Source organism: Pelobates fuscus, chromosome 11, assembly GCF_036172605.1.
Source record: "Pelobates fuscus isolate aPelFus1 chromosome 11, aPelFus1.pri, whole genome shotgun sequence".
Classification (NCBI taxonomy): Eukaryota; Metazoa; Chordata; class Amphibia; order Anura; family Pelobatidae; genus Pelobates; species Pelobates fuscus.
Genome location: NC_086327.1, coordinates 108,726,815 through 108,746,117, shown reverse-complemented (window position 1 = coordinate 108,746,117; position 19,303 = coordinate 108,726,815). Strand labels below are relative to the sequence as shown.

Here is a 19,303-nt window from a genome sequence, read left to right as displayed (position 1 = left end):
GTATAATAAAACAGGATAGGTAATGGAAAAAACAACCTGAAGAGCCTGTTTTGAGTCAGCTCTGAATTATGCAGACATCACATCAATTTGTAGGCATTGTTACGAAGCTTAATTCAGCTGGAGGTACACTGCAATATTTAGAGTTTCATGATCATAAAAACAGATAGTCAGGAACAAAATAATAAAGTTCAAAATAACTTTATTACACCATATTACATAGGTTAAAATAAAGTATCGACAGAAAAGAAATAAGCACAACACATTTCAACCAGTGCCTGGGCTTCCTCAGGAACATGTTATCTAACTGCTGTCCCTGCAATTATATAGCCTAATTAATTGCTTGCTTAGTCCCATTGGTTCTAATTGGTCAATTCCCGGCCTTCCTATATTGTTGTGGAAACTGTATAATGTATATGTTTGAGCCTGTCTATCTTCACATCTTGTTTTTGTTGACACCATTTTGTTTGTCACTTACTTGCTCTCGTACATACACATTGGAAAATTGCAAAACTTTGCTGAACGTGATACATGTACAGACTACTGCTGTGATCTGTATCTCTGTTTAATGTAACTTATAACAAGAATCGTAGCATCGGCATAGACCCCTTGGAAAGAAAGGAAATACTTCTGCTGTCATTGTCAGACTGTATTAACATAATGGCAATAACAACATTCTCCTGGTTTTACAGATTACATTGATCAAGGCAATATCTAACACCTAAGAAACTCAAACCTATTCCTGAACGCCATTGTTATGTTTTCCTAATTAATATTGGTGTGCTTACATAATACTGTCCATTTAATTCAGAAATTATGCACAAAGTCTAGAGTCTTTTGATCTAATCATAAATGTAATCAAATGTGCGCAGAAATGTAAGTATGATATGTTGCAGGAAAATGTGACCTACGTCTGCATTAAAAGGTAACCCTATCTTCCAGAGTTTTAACTCTTAACCTTGACGCTTATCAAACACCCTTATAATAACATATCTTTAGGTTACAATTTTTTCAGCATGAAATGATTAAAGCACTTAAATGATCACTAAAGGGTCAGGAACACAAACATGTATTGTTAAAACAACTATCTAGCCCCCCTGGGCCCTTCATGCCTCCATAAATATAGAAAAATCTTACTGTATTCAAGCCTGAAGCTGTAGATCTGCATGCTGTTTGTCTCAGAAAAAAAAAGCTGTCTGCTGACATCATCAGAAGTGGTGGACTGATCCAATCACAGTGCTTCCCCATAGGATTGCCTGAGACTGACAATGAGTCAGATCAGGGGCAGAGCCAGCACAATTCAAACACAGCCCTGGCCAATCAGCATCTCCTCATAGAGATGAATTGACTCAATGAATCTATATGAGGAAAGTTCAGTGTCTGCATGCAGAGGGAGGAGACACTGAATGTTTGGATGCATTTTAGGCAGCCACGACCCAGGAAAGATCTCTAACAGCCATCTGAGGAGTGGCCAGTGAAGTTATCACTAGGCTGTAATGTAAACACTGCATTTTCTCTGAAAAGACTGTGTTTACAGCAAAAAGCCTGAAGGTAATGATTCTACTCACCAGAACAAATTCAATAAGCTGTAGTTGTTCTCGTGACTATAGTGTCCCTTTAAGGAGAAGTCTATAGTAAATAATTTCAGCTCACTGCATAAAAATGATAAGTGCCTGTTTATTTTTCAATCTCGAGACATCATTCGGTTTACATAGAGCCACTTCTTCTGCTGGCAGAAAATTAAGGAAACATTATGGAAACAGTAATTATAATTTTACAGAAATAATAATTGCACCTGCCTGTGATGCTCATAATTTTATTAACAAATGTCAATGTTTTCCCTCGCGTAATTTGTATTTTTAAGATTTTTTTTTTTTTTGTCAATCTTTCTTTTATTGAAGCATATTAGATGGGGTACAGAAATAAAGAAAGGGAAATGCAATAACGGATTACATTAAAGGGGAAGTACATCGTTAGCTTGAAAAATTACATTTTCTGATTGATGATGCTTCATTTTTTAATTGTGTTAATGGATCGTGTAACAAAAGCGTGTTGTAGTTCTTGTCAATGCCTATTCTGATAGACTATTAGAGAGTAACAGTGGACTATGCAAAACTTAGGCGCATAGTTAATAAGTAGTATGTGAGGTCAAGGTAGAAAAATAATGATGTGAAGAGCCAGAGGCGGAACATCATATAAGTTAAGACAGATATATGTCACAAGAATCAAGGCTTATGCGTGATATATATGACATGGCAGTAGCTTATTACTGCATGCCTATCTAATCATGCTTGTTCGGCTAGTAGGTATGACATTATGCGGTTAGCTGATAGTATGCTCTCTGAACTGCCACTAAGTCGGAGCTGTACATGCTAGGTAGCGGGAGACAGGGTAAAATTAAAACGGTAGGGTTACATTCGAGTTAGAGACATGCAATTATATGAGATCACTTTAGTCTAGCTAGCAACAGCAACACTTCAACATAGACAATAGTATACCATGCAGTAAGTAGGGAGACATAAGTGGTAGCAAGCTTCTTTATAATATCCCTTTCATTACCAGTGAGGGATGGCATATTCTGGCTAACCAGTGCGTGAACTGGATAGAGTCCTTGCAGTGAAAGATAAAAAGAAAAGGTATTATGTGTCCACAGACCAGTCCCCTTCGACCCATGCCGGTTCCTGTCTTGCAGGTTTTCGGTGCCAGCCTGCAGTCGTGTGTGCGGTGCGTGACCGTTGCTGGGTTTCTGTACCTCGCCGCATTACGGGTGATGGTGAGGGTGACTCCCTTGTCCTAGGCTGGTATGCAGGCCTGCGTCTTCTTGCCACAAGCTCGGTCATCGCCGGGGTCTGCATGTACTGTGCTTATGAGAGGGACAGAGGAGTGGGTCTGGAGTGATGAATGTCTATATATGTAAGTATGTATCGGCAGATACAGGTGGAGTGTCGCTGTTGCTTCAGTGTGAAGTCAGACTGAGTGATAGGCATGTTCGGTACCCCGGTTCCTCTGGCGGTCGCTGTGGGCAGGTGTTGCAGCGCCATGTTCCTTGTGGTGGCTTCTCTGCGTTCGAGGGCCGCTTGTCTTCAGCCTGAGGCCTGTATAGGTGCTCGCGCCCTTTGCCATTGGGCCCATCATCAGGTCCGTGGGCCCAGGGTTCCGCCGGATCCCAGGCTTCTCCCTGGATGTATGGCAGGCTGTGGGGGGGGGAGTTCCTCCCTGTGAGCGCCCAGCTCAGATGAAGAGTGAGCGGGTCTCTCGACAGCGATATCCACAGGTGTGGTAATTGGTGTGCCTCAGATGCCAGGGGTGTCTCCGGGTGTGTGGGCCTTTGCTTGGTATCGCCCCGTGTGCAGGAGTAAGTGATGGCTGCTGGTAGACCTGTGCTCGAGGTTGCATGTAATGCGCACATGGTCCCCGCCATCTTGTGTGCGGGTCTCCGGCTGCATGTCGGCGGCTTCACAGAGAGTTGTTTAGCCTGGCTTGGCTTAGCTTGGACCGGGATCACCCCCCCGGTCCAGTGGGGGGGGAACAGGACCGGGTCCGCAGGCTTTTCACGCGTGTCGGGCTCCGTCGGGCAGGATAGCGTTGCGGCGGCCGTCCGCTTCACTCACCGCCAGCATAGGTCCTGCCTGTTGCAGCGGGCCCCATCCTCCGAGGGACTAAAACTTCGAGAGCAAGCCTCTCCTCAGCTCAGGCAGCCCGATTTCATCGAGGGTCGCAGTAATTCGCCGGTGATTCTCCCCTAAAGTTTAGGTTTGTAGGCTATTTGTGACCCTGTTTGCAGGAGCCGAGCTGTCCTGCGACCGCTCAGCTCGGCGGCCCGGCCCTGCCCCCTCTTAAGATTTTCGTCACTAAACAGCGGGTTGTGTTACAATGTGACAATCACATTGCAGATTTTAAACTGAAAAGCAGAAAAAATATAGAGAGATTTTCTTGCAAATTTTAAAGCTATTACCATTATTTACTGAATTTGCTAAAATTCTATGAAAAAAGCCATACCGTTTTCCATCCATTCACCGGTTAATCGTGGAGAATATACAACTACATTGCTAAACTACTGTCATAACATCCACGTTAGATTAACGAATGAGTTTCCTGCAGATTTTGTACTACCTGAGTTGGTAACATTTACCTGTACAGCCCCACAACTTTCAGAATCAAGGTTTTAAATTAAACCGTCAGATTTCCTGCTAACACTGCACCCCCTGTTTTCCACTCTACAAATAGTTTCCAGTCCACACTCTTATTTTTTCCAATTATTTGTTTTGCTGTACAAAACCTCCTCTGCAGCATCCTGTCTCTGCAAATTCTTTCCCTCACTTTTTAAGACTCTAACCCATTCCACAGAGTAAAATCCAACAAACTCAGAGAATCTTGCCGCTGCTAATAATCTGCTTTATTCATTCCTGTGCCCCATCCCCTTACCAGAATTCCACATTAGGCATAGCATATCTCTAATCAATCATCAATCACAACATAATTCTCATTTTCCAAGCATTTTCCTTACCTTTTGTCTACCATTTCCCTCTAGAGTGTAAGATTCTCAGATCAGTGCACTCAATTCTCCTGCACTATGTAGCTATACGTATATTTAATTTCAGTATTATGTGTATAATTTCTCCTAAGTCAACTTGCCTGTAATTTCATTTTGTCGTAGAACTCTGCAGAACATTTAAAAAACATTTTTTTATAATAGTAACCTCAGTCATGAAATGGGTTTAAGTGCAATGTCTATATTTTACTGATTCCAGTTCATGAATTGTGCATTTATTAATGCAGACATTTTTAGACACTGCTGATTTAATTAAAAAAAAAAAAGAGGTTAAAGGTTTGTTGTGCAAGAAGGGTTTAAAATTCTCTCTTTTGGTCAAATAAGTCAATAAAATGAATGCTTAACAAACAGGTGGAGTGCACCCACAAAACGGGTTCACTAAAATTTGCGAAGTGCTGTGGCTCTGCAGCTACAAAGTTAAATTTAAAAAATAACATTTATCCCAACTTTTCTGACGAGTCAGTTAGGATCCTTTTTATTATTAAACTGTAGACAATGTTACAACCATATAACTTTCAAAAGCTACTTTATGTCTCACCAAACAAACATTGTCCATCATTATGCAGGAATGTTGCCATTTTTTTCTTCACTTTTACTAAATGAATAATTTAATAATGTTTTTTATCGTTGTTTTAGAGCAAAAAGGATACTAAAGAGCCATTTACAAACACAGAAAAAAGGAAACAAACTTCATCCCCCAAGAGAGAGAGAAAAAAACAAATGACTTCTGCCAAGCAGTCACCAAAGATCCTTAAACCTTCTGAATCTGCTCCCATGGACCTGCCTAAAGTAGAAGACATAAAACCTGAGTAAGAATCGATGACTGAAATATAGAAATATAGAAACATAGAATGTGATGGCAGATGAGAACCATTTGGCCATCTAGTCTGCCCAATTTTCTAAATACTTTCATTAGTCTCTGGCCTTATCTTATAGTTAGAATAGCCTTATGCCTATCCCACACATGCTTAAACTCTTTTACTGTGTTAACCTCTACCACTTCAGCTGGAAGGCTGTTCCATGCAACCACTACCCTCTCAGTAAAGTAATTCTTCCTGATATTATTTTTAAACCTTTGCCCCTCTAATTTAATGTCCTTTTGTTGTGGTAGTTGTTCTTCTTTTAAATATGGTCTCCTCCTTTATTGACTGAAATAACATTACGGTCCTTTCCACACCTTCATCCTTCTCATGTAACATCATCTTCTTCCAGCATGAAGTCCAGTAAAATACTTCTCATAGAGAAGCATTGTTGAACTTTGCGTGCATGCACGGCACATATATTTTATTTAGGTAGGGAGTGTTGGGTGGTCAAAGACGGTAAGTAAAAGTAGGGTAAAAATATCTTGTACTACAAAAGATCATGTAGGATGATGGGGAGGGCTGGTAGGGGACACATTAGGAAAAGCTAATTCTTTGCACAGTGTGCGTACAAGCTGTAGTCACAGTCTTTTAGGCTTCGCTGTGCCAACACGCCCACAGCTGTCCCGACATGAGAAAAAGCTGAATTTGTCGGTCTACATCGAGCTGTGTGTGCTAGTGATGGACATATATTTTGCACAGATTTCACATTAGTCAGTCGAGCTATTCAGAGTTCTGGGCTGATTAAGTGACAGGTACCGGAGGTGTAACTACACCCCAAACTGAAACACTGCACATACAGATTGCTTTCTCCATGCCCACTCCTAAAAGCAGAAGTGGTTGGAGTGTAACACTTGATGTCTTGTTGAATACACACTGTCCTAATTTATCAGACTCTTTCACTGTATTCTCCCAGGAGTATGCATCCACAGTTCTCCTTCTCTTGTCACGCTACATTTCCCATAATTCCCTTCCATTTTATATAGATATCCATGATTCTATCTCATAAACCTCACACCTGACTCCGCTGGCAGTGTCAAATATGGTGGTGTATGAACTCTTCATTGGCATTATTACATTGATCACAGGTTTACAATCTAAGAGTGAATGACACAACTGCAGATTAAGTTTTATTTTTAAACTGCACGGGGCAGCTGCCTTTGAAAATGAAAAATGTTTACAGGTTATTGCTGCATCTATTTAAATGTTTGAAATGGATGAAGGAGCTGGCAGTGATGAATGTTAAGGGGAAGAAAAGGAATTCTGTGTAATAAAACATACCATTTAAACACCAATGAAATGCGGTTAAATCATTTGCAAATTATTCTAGTATGGTGTTACAGGTGATTCATTTTAGCACATTCATTTACTTTGAAAAATGGGGTTGTTCTCAAAATGAATTTAAATTTCACTCGAATAGAAAGCAAAGCTGAATTAAGAACTGAACTCTATGACAAGAAATATGTTCATCACTGGTAGTATTTGTATTTTGTGACAATATATATTGTAGGTGTAAAAAAGTGAATTACAAGTTAAAACGCGTATAAACTAGCAGAGCGCTAACATAAGAGAGCTGCTCGCTGATTATTTACACTTTGAAGCGTCCTTTGCACACTGTTGGCTTTATATCGAAACATTTTTATTTAACTGGCAAATTTTAAAGGAGTATACTTGTATCTGGTCACATCACTAAATCTCCCCAGGCACCAATTTAATGCCTGCTTCATAAGAAGCCAACAGATAATATATTCCAGTTCCCAATAAAGACTGGTCCCATACACTGATCTGTGCAGAAGAATATGCTACAATTCTAATTTATTTTGGCACATTAACAAAAGAATTGAAAAATCTAGACAAACATAGCTGTAATGAAAAAAATAATTCCTCAACCCAATTATTTGAAAACTAGTATATCACTTCACTGGGAAACACTGTTAAATGAATGGATCCCTAACTCTATGCATTAATACATGTAAATAAATACAGTGCTCGGATGACACAGTGACACCTATCGTTTGTCTATTATTATTATTATTATTATTATTATTTATAAAGCGCCAACAAGTTCTGCAGTGCTGTACAATGGGTGGACTAACAGACACATATTTTTAACCAGACGAGTTGGACACATAGTAACAGAGGGGATGGGGGCCCTGCTCAATTAGCTTACATGCTAGACGGAGTGGGGTAAAGTGACACAAAAAGAAAGGGTATGGTAGTAGGGTAAAAAAGTAGGTTGCTAGGATAGTATTCATTGTGGGCTTAGTGTTTTGTTTTGATGATCGTTTCAGGAGAGGAATTAGGGTGTGGGGAGGGAAAGCTGTGCACAGTTTAATTGATATGCTTTCCTAAAGAAGTATGTTTTTAAAGATTTTTTTAATATAATAGAGACTGGGTGAGAGTCTAACTGAGAAGGGAAGGGCGTTCCATAGGAATGGTGCAGGCCTCGAGAAGTCTTTAAGGTGAGCATCATAGGTAGGAGTACGAACAGAGGTTAGACGTAGGTCTCCGGCAGAGCGTAGGGACATAGATGGGACATATTTGTGTATTAGTAAGGATTAGTAGGTCGGAGCAGCATTGTGTAGAGATTTGTAAGTATCCGGATCTTAAATCACGTCCTATATCTTACAAGAAGCCAATGAAGCGTATTACTGTAGACAAGGCGAGAAAGGAAAGCGGCCATAGTTCTCCTCACTTCTTTCTCCATTAGCTTTTTTCTTTGTCACTTGGATCAAGTCTCTACAGTCTAATTTATTTATTATTCTCTATAGTCAAACAGATTTTCTCAAAATGTCCCCAGTCTCCTTTGAACTCTCACTATTCCCGTTACCAATTTTCTATTTTCTCTGGTATCAGCTTATGTTCTTCTATTTCTCCCCATACATCTATTCCTAGTCTGGTATTTTAGTTTTTTTTTTTTTTTTTTTTTTTATTCTAGACTCCTTTCCATTCACTCCTATAGAGGTCTTCTCCCTGATTACACTATTTCTGTCCTTGTCTTTTGTTTCTTCTCCGTGTCTCTCTTTCTCTTCTTACTTTCATAATTTTACTCTGCTTTCAATTTATTTCTCTCAACTTATATCTCTTCCATCAGTTTATTTGCTTTCATTTGCCTCTCCATTATCCTATATTTTAAAGTTTCATATCTATGTCTATTTCACCCATTCCCAAATGTGGAGAAGAAAGAACTGTGGGGAAACCTACGGAATTCTTATTTGAGTTGTTTCACTTTTCAAACGTTGGACCCGGGCTGCACTATTTTCTGCCATCAAACTTTAATACATCTCTGAAGAAAGCAATGCATCAATCCATGATAGGTTTACCCAAATTGGGTTCTATGATAAAGGGTACCGTAGACCATCTCAAACTATTGTGCTTCTAATGAATTGCAGGTCTGAAGAATATCTGGCAGCTCAAGCGTCTATCTATCGAAGGTTTACAGGCAAGTGTGAGAAGTATGTTCTGCCATGCTTTATTGCCAGCTGTGACGTTAGCAAAAAGGAGGATCATAAGGACCTAAAATTCAGGTAAAATTCTACAACACTACTGGTTAGTACTTGTCTACAAGAGGTCACAGGAATTTGATGGAGACAATGTATTATAATGTGATGAAGAAAGCCCCCTTTAAGCAGGAATAGTACATCTGTAGATCTGTTTCAGCTGTTATTGAATATATTTTTTCAGGTGTTAATAAAATTGAATGATCGATTCTAGTTTGATTTGAAATTTATTAGGAAGGGTGAGAATTCTGAGATGTTGAAAAATTATTCATTTTATAAAAATAAAAGAGGTGAATGGAGGTAGAAAATACATAAGATATGCATTATAAAAAATATATATATTTGGAGAAGCAGAGGAGCAAGAGAGGGTAGAATGTGTTGTTAGAATGGATTTATTTTATGACAAAGTAAATTGATAAAGGGATAGATGAAAAATAGGGCACCTGATGGGTAATGATGAATGATAGAGGAGGATGGGAGGGGAAAAAATGGAGGGTCTGTAGGTTATGTCATGCACCTCCAAACTAGACCAGCCATAGGTCCCATTAGACTTGCAATAGAGTTACGAAGTTTGGCTGTCATGTGCTTAATTTCACAGATGAATCTCTGAAACCAGGAATATGATTTATGTAGTGTGTGTGTGTGTGTGTGTGTGTGTGTATATAAATATATAATATGTGTACATAATGCTTAAAAGTTATAACGTTAAATGTAGGAATCAATCTCTTTATCCTGTACCTGGACGCCTAAATCTTTAACCCCCTGTCCATCATTGTTAGAAGCTCTGTCCTTTGCACCTGGCAGTCAGCAAAGAGAAAAGAAGAAACAATGTTTCTATTTCCCCTCATCATTTGCATTGTGTGCCCCGGCTGTGCCGGGACTGAACTGGATCGTAATGTAATTTGCTAAATCTTTAATGTAACATTTAAAAGAAAATGAAGCACACATGATCTTCAATATTTAATTAAATTATCGGTGCCATTTCCTGGGAAGCGACAGTTCCCCTTTAATTAAGAACATTCTTCGCTCCAATAGTATTCTGAATCTTTGGTATTTGTTCATAAGCTTACACATAGCACCACATAGTGCCTAAAACCATACATACATACTATCTCTCACACGCATCCTTTCCTGCATCTTCTAATTATACTTCTGCTTTATTTTTCAGCCCATACAACACCCTGCTCATTGAGCTACACTGCCCTGCCATAGCCCCTCCATTGATTGTCACCTCCAATAATGGCAGGCACCTTGTCAACTTTGGAGAAATTGCAACAGGTAATATGTCTTGTGAGCAAACTACAAGCTCATTAACAATGGACTTTTCATTCTTTTAAACTAGTCTTATTAATATTACATTTAATTAACACTGAAAAGGTTACATGCTACTGGCATTTTGTAAGGAACATTAATTAAAATTACTCTGTTACAATAATTATCCCTATCAAATATTGCAATAAACACCTAGGTTATGTTCTAATTACCCCAAAGGTGTCATTATTTTGTAAATGAGATGCTACTGATTTGCCATGTACCTTGTGACAGACGTCATCGAAAATGAAATTCCTTGTTAATTATGTCAACAAAAATAGTTTGCTCAACTACAGGCCATGACATTAACACCTACATGTGTAATTGGATTGTGTCACCTCCCAATAGAAGATGATGCAGTAAAAGATGAGAGTTGACACAATTATTAATTTATCTGAATCTAATGTACATTAGAATGGAGAAGAAGGCATATTTGAAAAGAAATACCCCAGGCTTACCATTGAAAATAACTAGAGGAGTATTGCCTGGAGAAATGTGAGAAAATGTCATAGTGTCTTTGAAATTTAATTGGAAACAATGACTTGTGAATGAAAACACTTCTTTGTTACATGATATCCCATAATGATGGCGGTACCCCGACAGTCTTATAATTATTAGACATCTAAACATTATGTGACAAAATACACATAACTAATGGTTTGCTCATGGCAAATAGGTGTCTAAACATAAACAATAACTGTGAGAAAATGGCAGTTATTCTCTTATCACCGATGCAGTTTGCGGCTTTTGTCATCTGTATCCATGTGCAAATGAACTGCTACAGCTGAGGACAAATAATTTGTGTATATATTACCCTGATAATTTCACTGCCGACTCGGTTTGTTATATTTCGTGTTTTGTCTTTATCTGTTCTGTTATGACAAATAATGGAATATTGAGATTTAATGGTCCACACACCTGCCTTAACCAGTATTTGGGTGATGGACTTGTGTAAAAGTGGCAGGCATTTTAAATATGTGCATGGTACCTAATACTGGAAAATTGATCTTATTTTACATCTCGGTTGTTTGAATTTTGCAATAAATAAGAAAAACATACTTAACTTTCAGATTTTCTTGGCTTAGTACGCTGAAATTATATTCATTTTCGAAACAACATGGGTAGATCTGAACATACTGATTTGTAAACTGGCAATATTTGCAATCAGGTGTGACTATTTATTTTGTAGATGATTTGTGAATTCAAATCTTCAAACAGGGTGTCATCTACATTTTACATTTTGTGTTTTGCTTCTCCGAGAAGAGTTAATGAAACCTTTGGGCTGGTTTAGAACATTTAGGGCTTGTTTTCAATATTGTTAGTTAGTTTTTCTGATGGACTGTAACTCTCTAAAATTGCTGTCACTAACCTTTGTATAGTCTGTTTCCCATCTGCATATTATCACGATTAAAGACTTCACTTCCGATTGATTTTACTGATAACAAATATCACAGAGTATAATGGGAGCCATTAATAGCTAGTTACAAACTAGTTTTTTTGTTGTTTTTTTTTGTAATTCTTTATTTTTGCAGTGCATAGGAGGTTTACATACAAGCTTGAGGTACCCCAACGGCAATCCTCTGGCTACATAACAAGCTTTACATTCTGGGTATTTGGGTGTGCATGCACATTTTTATATATATATATATCTGTAGTTTAGGAGTGTAACGTTTCATAGAACAGAATTTTGGTTTGTTCACAAGATATATGCAGGTTTGCTTAGACAAAATATTCTGCCCTTTGTGAAAGAGAGCTATTAGTAAACATGCTTGAGTTAGTAGATGAGTGGTCAGTAATAGCTATATATTCGAGCTGCAGGTAATCAGGATTGTGAGATATTAAGTGGACCTGTCAGTGGAATGTCACAGAGAGCATTGGTGTCGGTGTGATCAGGTAATTATCAGGCTGTTGTATCCTCTAAAGGTAGGTATAGTGATGGACTATCAAGTGTGCAGGCTAAAATGCCTATCAGACACTAGGGAATTAGAATTAGAGCCCCTGAAGCCCCCATTGCTGTAAACACAATACTTGTATCGGCTGTCTCAGTAAGTAGGACATTAATAAGAAAAACATAACTAGCATAAGTAAAACAAGGAATATTATTCAGCATGTGCAAGGAATATACTTGGGTCCCATGTGTGTTAGGGACAGTACTTTCATGGTCAGCCTATCCCCTGTATAGGGAATGTATAGTCCCACATGGTGCCTTGGGGACAAACTAGTTTTTAATTGCGACACCACGTTGTGCCCTACCTGGGATTATTGGAGTCCAGGGCACCCCATATATTTTTTTCTGTGTCTTCCAGTGTTGCAGTAAATAACAGCATCTTGCTCTGATCTCCGTTGAGCCACTGAAAATACTATTGGGTGGTAAACAGATCACTGTCCACCCTCTTGACCCCCACTGTGGGCAGTCAGTGAGGGCTCTTTAATAAAAGATAAAGGGTCATCGTAATGCCCCCCCTGCTTCTACCTGTGCTTATTGGGTAAGGACTATTTTAATATAAGAGAAGAAACCTGGTGTCAGCCCCAGCCCCCCCTTAGTGGCAGCCCTAATTATAATATTTAACGGGGCAAAATCCTCAAAAAGAAACAATGGGGGGGGGGGGAGGGAAGGGGGATTAGGCATGCCACTGCCCACCCCCCTCCCCACCCAATTACTGGAAAGGCAACTCCCTCTTCCTCCCTACCCTATTGGGGGACTAGGGGTACCAATTCCATTCAGACTTTAGTAAATAACCCCATAAGTCTTTGTTGGGAAAATATTTAACCCTATTGATAAACTGGAGGCACCTCCCTAGCAACGATGACTTTAACCACATCTTTCCTTTACCTGGTGATCAATGTCCACATAAGTGTGGTGGTATTTTAACCCATTCTTCTTCACAAAACTACTGCACCTACACATGCATTTAAATCATTTAAAATATATTTTGCTCTGCAAAGTGTTCTAGATTAACGTGTTTGTTTAAGGTTTTTGTTGTACTACATGATATCATCCTGTAGAGGTTGCTGGTTACCCAGAAATCATGGTTGGCTGCAACCATCTAGGGCTGAAAGATATTATATTCCCACCAATATGCTTCGTGGTCAGAATTAATGTTTTTTTTATTGTTAGAAAGCATCTAACCAAAAAAGAAATTTCTTTAAAAAAAATGTTTTTGCATTTATCCTCAGTATACTTTTTCAAGATCCAGCTGGCCTCTGGCAAACTTCAGATGTATGCCAGCGTTCTTTTTGTCGAGCAGAGGATTCTTCCAAGATATCTTCCCATGCACAGCACATTTATAATTGCGTTCTGATTTATCCTGTAACTTGTTTGCTGTTTATTGATTGTTTTTTTGTTATTTCAGGTCAGCGTGTTGTGAAAAGAGTAACATTACAAAACATTTCCCTAGAGCGTCTGGAAGTATCCTTAATAGAAATACATTGTCTTCACTAGATCTGTATTCTGTTATCTCATCATCATGATTGTAAAATATTACTTTGGAAAGACTACCGCTAATGATTTTAATAAGGCGCCGTTACATTTTCTATAAAAGTTAATTTTTATTTACTTTGTGCTTCAGGTTTACTCGACACGTTCATGCCTTCCTTTTGTTGTGTGATCTGTTATTTTACTAGAAATAATTCACTGATTCATTTATTTAAATTGATCCTCTAGCCCAGGGGTAGGCAACCTTTTAGCAGCACTGTGCCGATATAGGATTGTGATGTCCCGTAGCGTGCCGATCCTATTTTTTTAAATTGAGGTGTGTATGCTGCCGTATTCTGCTTGTGTTATTTTTACTGTAATTGCTTTGTATCGTTGTATTTGTGCGTATATGAGCTATTATATTGTATATGTGCATTAGTAGTTTGTGGTATCGTGTATGATACATATGAATGTGGGCTGTGTATGAGGGCTGTTTGTGGAATTGTGTGTGGATGGATATGTCACATTGTGTGTTTGGTAGTTTGGGGTATTGCATGTGAGAGGCTGCATGTTGGATTGTGTGCATGTGTGTGGATTGTAAGTGGTGTTGCGTTAGTGGGGATTGTGCGTATGTTTGTGTGTGGGCTGTTTGTATTATTTGTATGAGGGGAGACTTATTCTGCAGGTCTGTGTATATCTAGCAGTGTGGGTGGCTTCCCTGGGTTCCAATGGAGACCAGGCTGGCCATGTACAGGTCAAGGACAGGAGCTGCAATAGCAGCTGCAGGCTGCTCTACTACACTGTGGATTCTCATTCACAAGTGCTGGGAGGAAGTGATCTGAGATCACTTCCTCTATGTTCTGCAATATATGAATTGAGGATTTTCCTTCACCACCTTTTCATATTAGCAGATATCTGAAGTTTCACTAAGACGCCTGATAAGCCAGAGCCTGTTTGGCTCTAGTAGCCTTGAGTGCCGTGGAAAGACACCTCAAGTGCCGTACATGGCACTAGTGCCGTAGGTTGCCTACCCCTGCTCTAGCCTAAAACCCAGATAGATAGATAAAGTATTCTTAATAGATTAATGCATTCAGGACCATGTGTCTAATAGTCACCTCTTATGTTGCTCAACTACCCCCTACCACCAGGGGTGTAACCTATGCAATATTTCACAGACTATATTTTAATCATCTATATTATTATTAATATTTATAAAGCGCCAACAAATTCCATAGCGCTGTACAATGGGTTGCTCCATCACCATATAGCCCAGATATAAAGGTCATGTTGCTCCACAGAGCCATACTCCTATCCATTTCTCCACAACCATACAGTCCCTTAAATGTTGTTAACAAAAATTCTGTTTATTGAATAAACCTCATGATTTCTGTTTTATAAAACAAATCTGATTGGGACAGTGTTAAATGCCCCCCACATCATTGTAGTGATTATCAGGAATCTGACATATACCCTATCCATCTGTCTGTCCTTCCAATCTATCCGTCTGTCCGTCAAATCTAAATATGAATGTTTTCAGAATTCCGAGAGGTAATTGATTCCCATAAAAAAAGCTTCTTAATTATTTTTTAATTTTTTTTTTAATTGGGCATATGGCTAGGGGCAGTGGTTAAACCTGTCTTTTCATCTAGAAATTGGAGGGTGTTACACTTAAGACTGCTACATTAACATTTCAGACTGCTGTCCTTAAATATGCCCCTCTTTATTTAAAGTTTTATTTACTAAAGTGAGAATTCAAAGTGAATTTCAAACTGAAAGCACTGCTTACTAAGATAATTTTACCAGTTTAGTTAAAATGACCTTAAATTTTAAATTCAGTTTGAATTCCTGCTACCCAGGAGTGCTACCCCCACTGTGCATTACAGCTTTTAATGCATGGTGCAACTTTACCAACCAAACCGTGTTGCATTTGAAAACCTGTATATATCTCCAAATTGTAAGGTTCTAATTGCCTCTTACGGTATGCATTAAACTGATAACGGTGAAATACATTCTATCTACAATGGTCATTTTCTAATGGTTCATGAAAATAAACCCTTTCAGAAATAAACTAGCAAATAAACTATTCTCCAGAGAACAAAGCAATATTAATGTGTCCTGGTTTATAGAAGATCGTTTCCTTGACTCATTTTCCAGGTGGGTTTTTCCATTCTGAACCCAAATGGCCCTTTTGCGTTATTAAATCCTGTTAATATAATGGAACCTGGGGCCACTTGTTTGCTCATCATTGCTTTTTCGCCTGATGAAAATGAGACCGTAAGTGCTTAGCTTATTATTGCTCGTCCTATCATTTGTCTTTTCCTGTAATGAAATGATAATCATGGCTTCCAGGTTATTGAGGTACGTTCTCCAGGTTAATATTAATAATGCAGAGACGATAATGAAACCAAACACCAATGACTCTAATTCATTTGTTTATGTAACATAACATGCAGGTCAATTCAATATGCGTAGAATTGAGGTGAATTACAAAAGAAATAACATGTTTTAGAACAAAAATAGACAAACGCGACACAATTACTCCAGCTCCCCTAATTATCCAGCTGTTCTGTTATAGACAAAAAAATTTAGTTCCCTCTGTAATTCTTCATAATTCTCATCCGTACAATGGTGTTTAATTGCATTTGGCCATGACAAATATATACATTTCTTTAACTATTATTGTTTTAATTATTTTATATCACCCATATCCAGAGCACATTACATAGATTAGCAACTAATTAAGTTGTGATACAGTACATTATAATACATTAACATCACATAATTACAAATTATACTGCATAGGTTACAGTAAATTATACAACAATAAAATGACATTAACAAGAAAACACTACATATGTATCATCATAGACGTGATCACATATTACAACCTGGATGGATAAAGGTTTTCTAATAAATGTTGTCTATTCATGGGGGATTTAATATGCATTAAAGATAGAAGTCTGCCCCCAAATAATCATACATACTGTAGCGGTACTTACCCTTTCCAGGGGCCGGCCGGGGTCCTCTGTTCAAGCCGCGCGCGGCTCATCTGACGGCTACAACAGGAAGGCGGGCAGTGACCGCGAGAAGCGGTCACGTGTCCCGCCTGACTCTAAGAGCGCGCCGCGGGTCTCGGGCGCGCTCTTAAAGGGACAGTGGGAGCCTAAATTGGCAAAGGCCTCCCATTGGTCCCTGTCATGCCACACTCCCCATACACTTACCTTTTGGGGGCGTGGATGTGACAGGGACCAATCAAAATAGATGTTTAGATATATATACTCACCTCTTTCCCTTAGTTCCTTGCCCTATCGTGGTTTCTGTTTCAGTTCCCTTTAGCGCTTGTTGTATTCAGTTGTGTTCAGGGCCGTCTATAATATGATTAGGACCCTGGGCAATGCATTTTCTTGGGGCCCCTGGGCCCTGCCCCTCCTATCCCTCCCCCCCAATTACACCCAATGCGCAATCACACTGACAGACGTACTGGCACATACAGACATTAAAACATTCACAGATACACACTGACACACAAATATATACTGGCAGACATACTGACACACACACACAGACATACATACACACACAGACACATACACTGGCAGACATACTGACAGATATACTGACACACACAGACACATACACTGACAGACGTATTGACACACACACAGGCATACTGACACACACACAGGCATACTGACACACACACACAGGCATACTGACATACACATAGACAGACGTACTGGCACATACACACAGACAGACATTAAAACATTCACAGATACATACTGACACACACATACACTGACACACAAATATATACTGGCAGACATACTGACACACACACACAGACATACATACACACACAGGCACATACACTGACAGATATACTGACACACACAGACACATACACTGACAGACGTATTGACACACACACACACACACACAGAGACATACATACACACACAGACACATACACTGACAGATATACTGACACACACAGACACATACATTGACACACACACAGACAGACATACATACACACACAGACACATACACTGACAGATATACTGACACACAGACACATACAGGCAGACATACACACACAGACACATACACTGACAGAAGTATTGACACACACACACATGCATACTGACATACACATAGACAGACATACCGACACACACAGGCCTACTGACACACACACACACATACTGACACACACAGACATACTTACACACAAGCATACATTTAGCCACCCTCCAGGTTCGTACCTTTTCCTGTTGGGTGGTTTCCCTGGGGTCCAGTGGCAGGCTGAGGCAGATGGGAGTTCTCCTCTGAAACTCCCCTCCATGCCATTCTCCTCCCGCGCGGCTGTGCTCTCCGTCGTGAGGAAGTGACGTCACGTCCTCCCAGCCGGTACAGGAAGGGGCCCGGTCGCGCTGTTTAAGCGTCACAGCGCCAGACCGGGCCCCTGCTCACACATGCTCTCCGGGTGGCCTTTAGTGCATGAGCCACCCGGGGAGCCTCCTCAGCGTGCGGGCCGGTGCGGCTCTGTGCAGCCGCACCGCCGGGTCCAAGGGGGGTTGCGCAAATCGCGGGGCCCACGGGGCAGCTGCTCTGGGCCCCCCAGGAGCAACTGGGCCCGGGGCAGCTGCCCCGTTTGCCCCGCGTTAAAGACGGCCCTGGTTGTGTTCCTTCGTACTTGACCTTGGCTTTGTTTTCTGACTACGTTATCTCTTTATCCTTATCTGTTCTGTTTGCTGGCTTGCTGTTTACTGTGTACCAGACCCCGGCTAGTCCTAGTTTACGCAGTTTCTTTGTGCCCTTGACCTCGGATCGCTCCTGACTCTGTACTTCTCCTATATACTTCGAGTCCGGCCACTCTAAGATCCGGTAGACAAATCTCCCCTCTGTGTTGTCTTCTGTTTAGTTAAAATCCTGCGTGTTGGGGTATATTTTCGTTACACATACACAAACATGCAGTAACCACGTGAACCCTCATAGTACATTTTTCAACAAATATCCACAAAACTATCACAAAGGCACTTACACACGCTCTCGATTAGAATACTGAGCCAGTGCAGAATATAAACTGTACTAATTGGGCACTGCCTACACTCCACATCTATTATATGTGTCATTAGCAACAATGAGGAACAGAGCAATGTGATGCACTTGAGTGGTAACCAACCTAGGGCCAGTTACTCCAAGGGGTTACTCTAGGATTTGTTTAACCCTGACGTAAATATTGTATCTATAAACTTTTCTTTCTGTATGAGATGTATCACATTTTTCATGTCTCTCAGTTCTTTGAAAACCTTGAAGTCCGCACTCGGCACGCGACTCTGACACTTAGGATTAAAGGGAAAGGTCTTACACCATCTCTGTCCTGTTCCGTGGAAGGAGGAATTCTGAATATGGGATATGTTTTAGCTAAAGACAGTATCACATCAACATTTCAGGTAAATATCTTTTAATTTGTTAAGATAAAAATGTGAATCTGTATACATGTTTAAATGTATTTGATTTTAATTTAATGGAGCAGTCCGAGCACCATAACCACAATAGTTATGGATCTAGTAAGCTATGGGCATCATTCCCACTGTCCTATCTCAAACCTTATTTGAGTGATTTAACTAAAGCCATGGGTCCACCTTTAACAGGGCTGCCA

The 19,303-nt window shown here is 39.8% G+C and overlaps 1 protein-coding gene across 1 annotated transcript in view; it reads left to right on the top strand.

Moving 5' to 3' along the window:
• Positions 1 to 19,303, top strand: part of CFAP74 (cilia and flagella associated protein 74) — a 106,720-nt gene that overhangs the window by 69,165 nt on the left and 18,252 nt on the right. The window contains exons 28-33 of the mRNA XM_063436679.1: positions 5,186 to 5,358; positions 8,802 to 8,936; positions 10,078 to 10,187; positions 13,574 to 13,629; positions 15,790 to 15,909; positions 18,939 to 19,094. Of these exons, the coding sequence (XP_063292749.1) occupies positions 5,186 to 5,358; positions 8,802 to 8,936; positions 10,078 to 10,187; positions 13,574 to 13,629; positions 15,790 to 15,909; positions 18,939 to 19,094 (750 nt within the window). The remainder of the gene's footprint in view (positions 1 to 5,185; positions 5,359 to 8,801; positions 8,937 to 10,077; positions 10,188 to 13,573; positions 13,630 to 15,789; positions 15,910 to 18,938; positions 19,095 to 19,303) is intronic.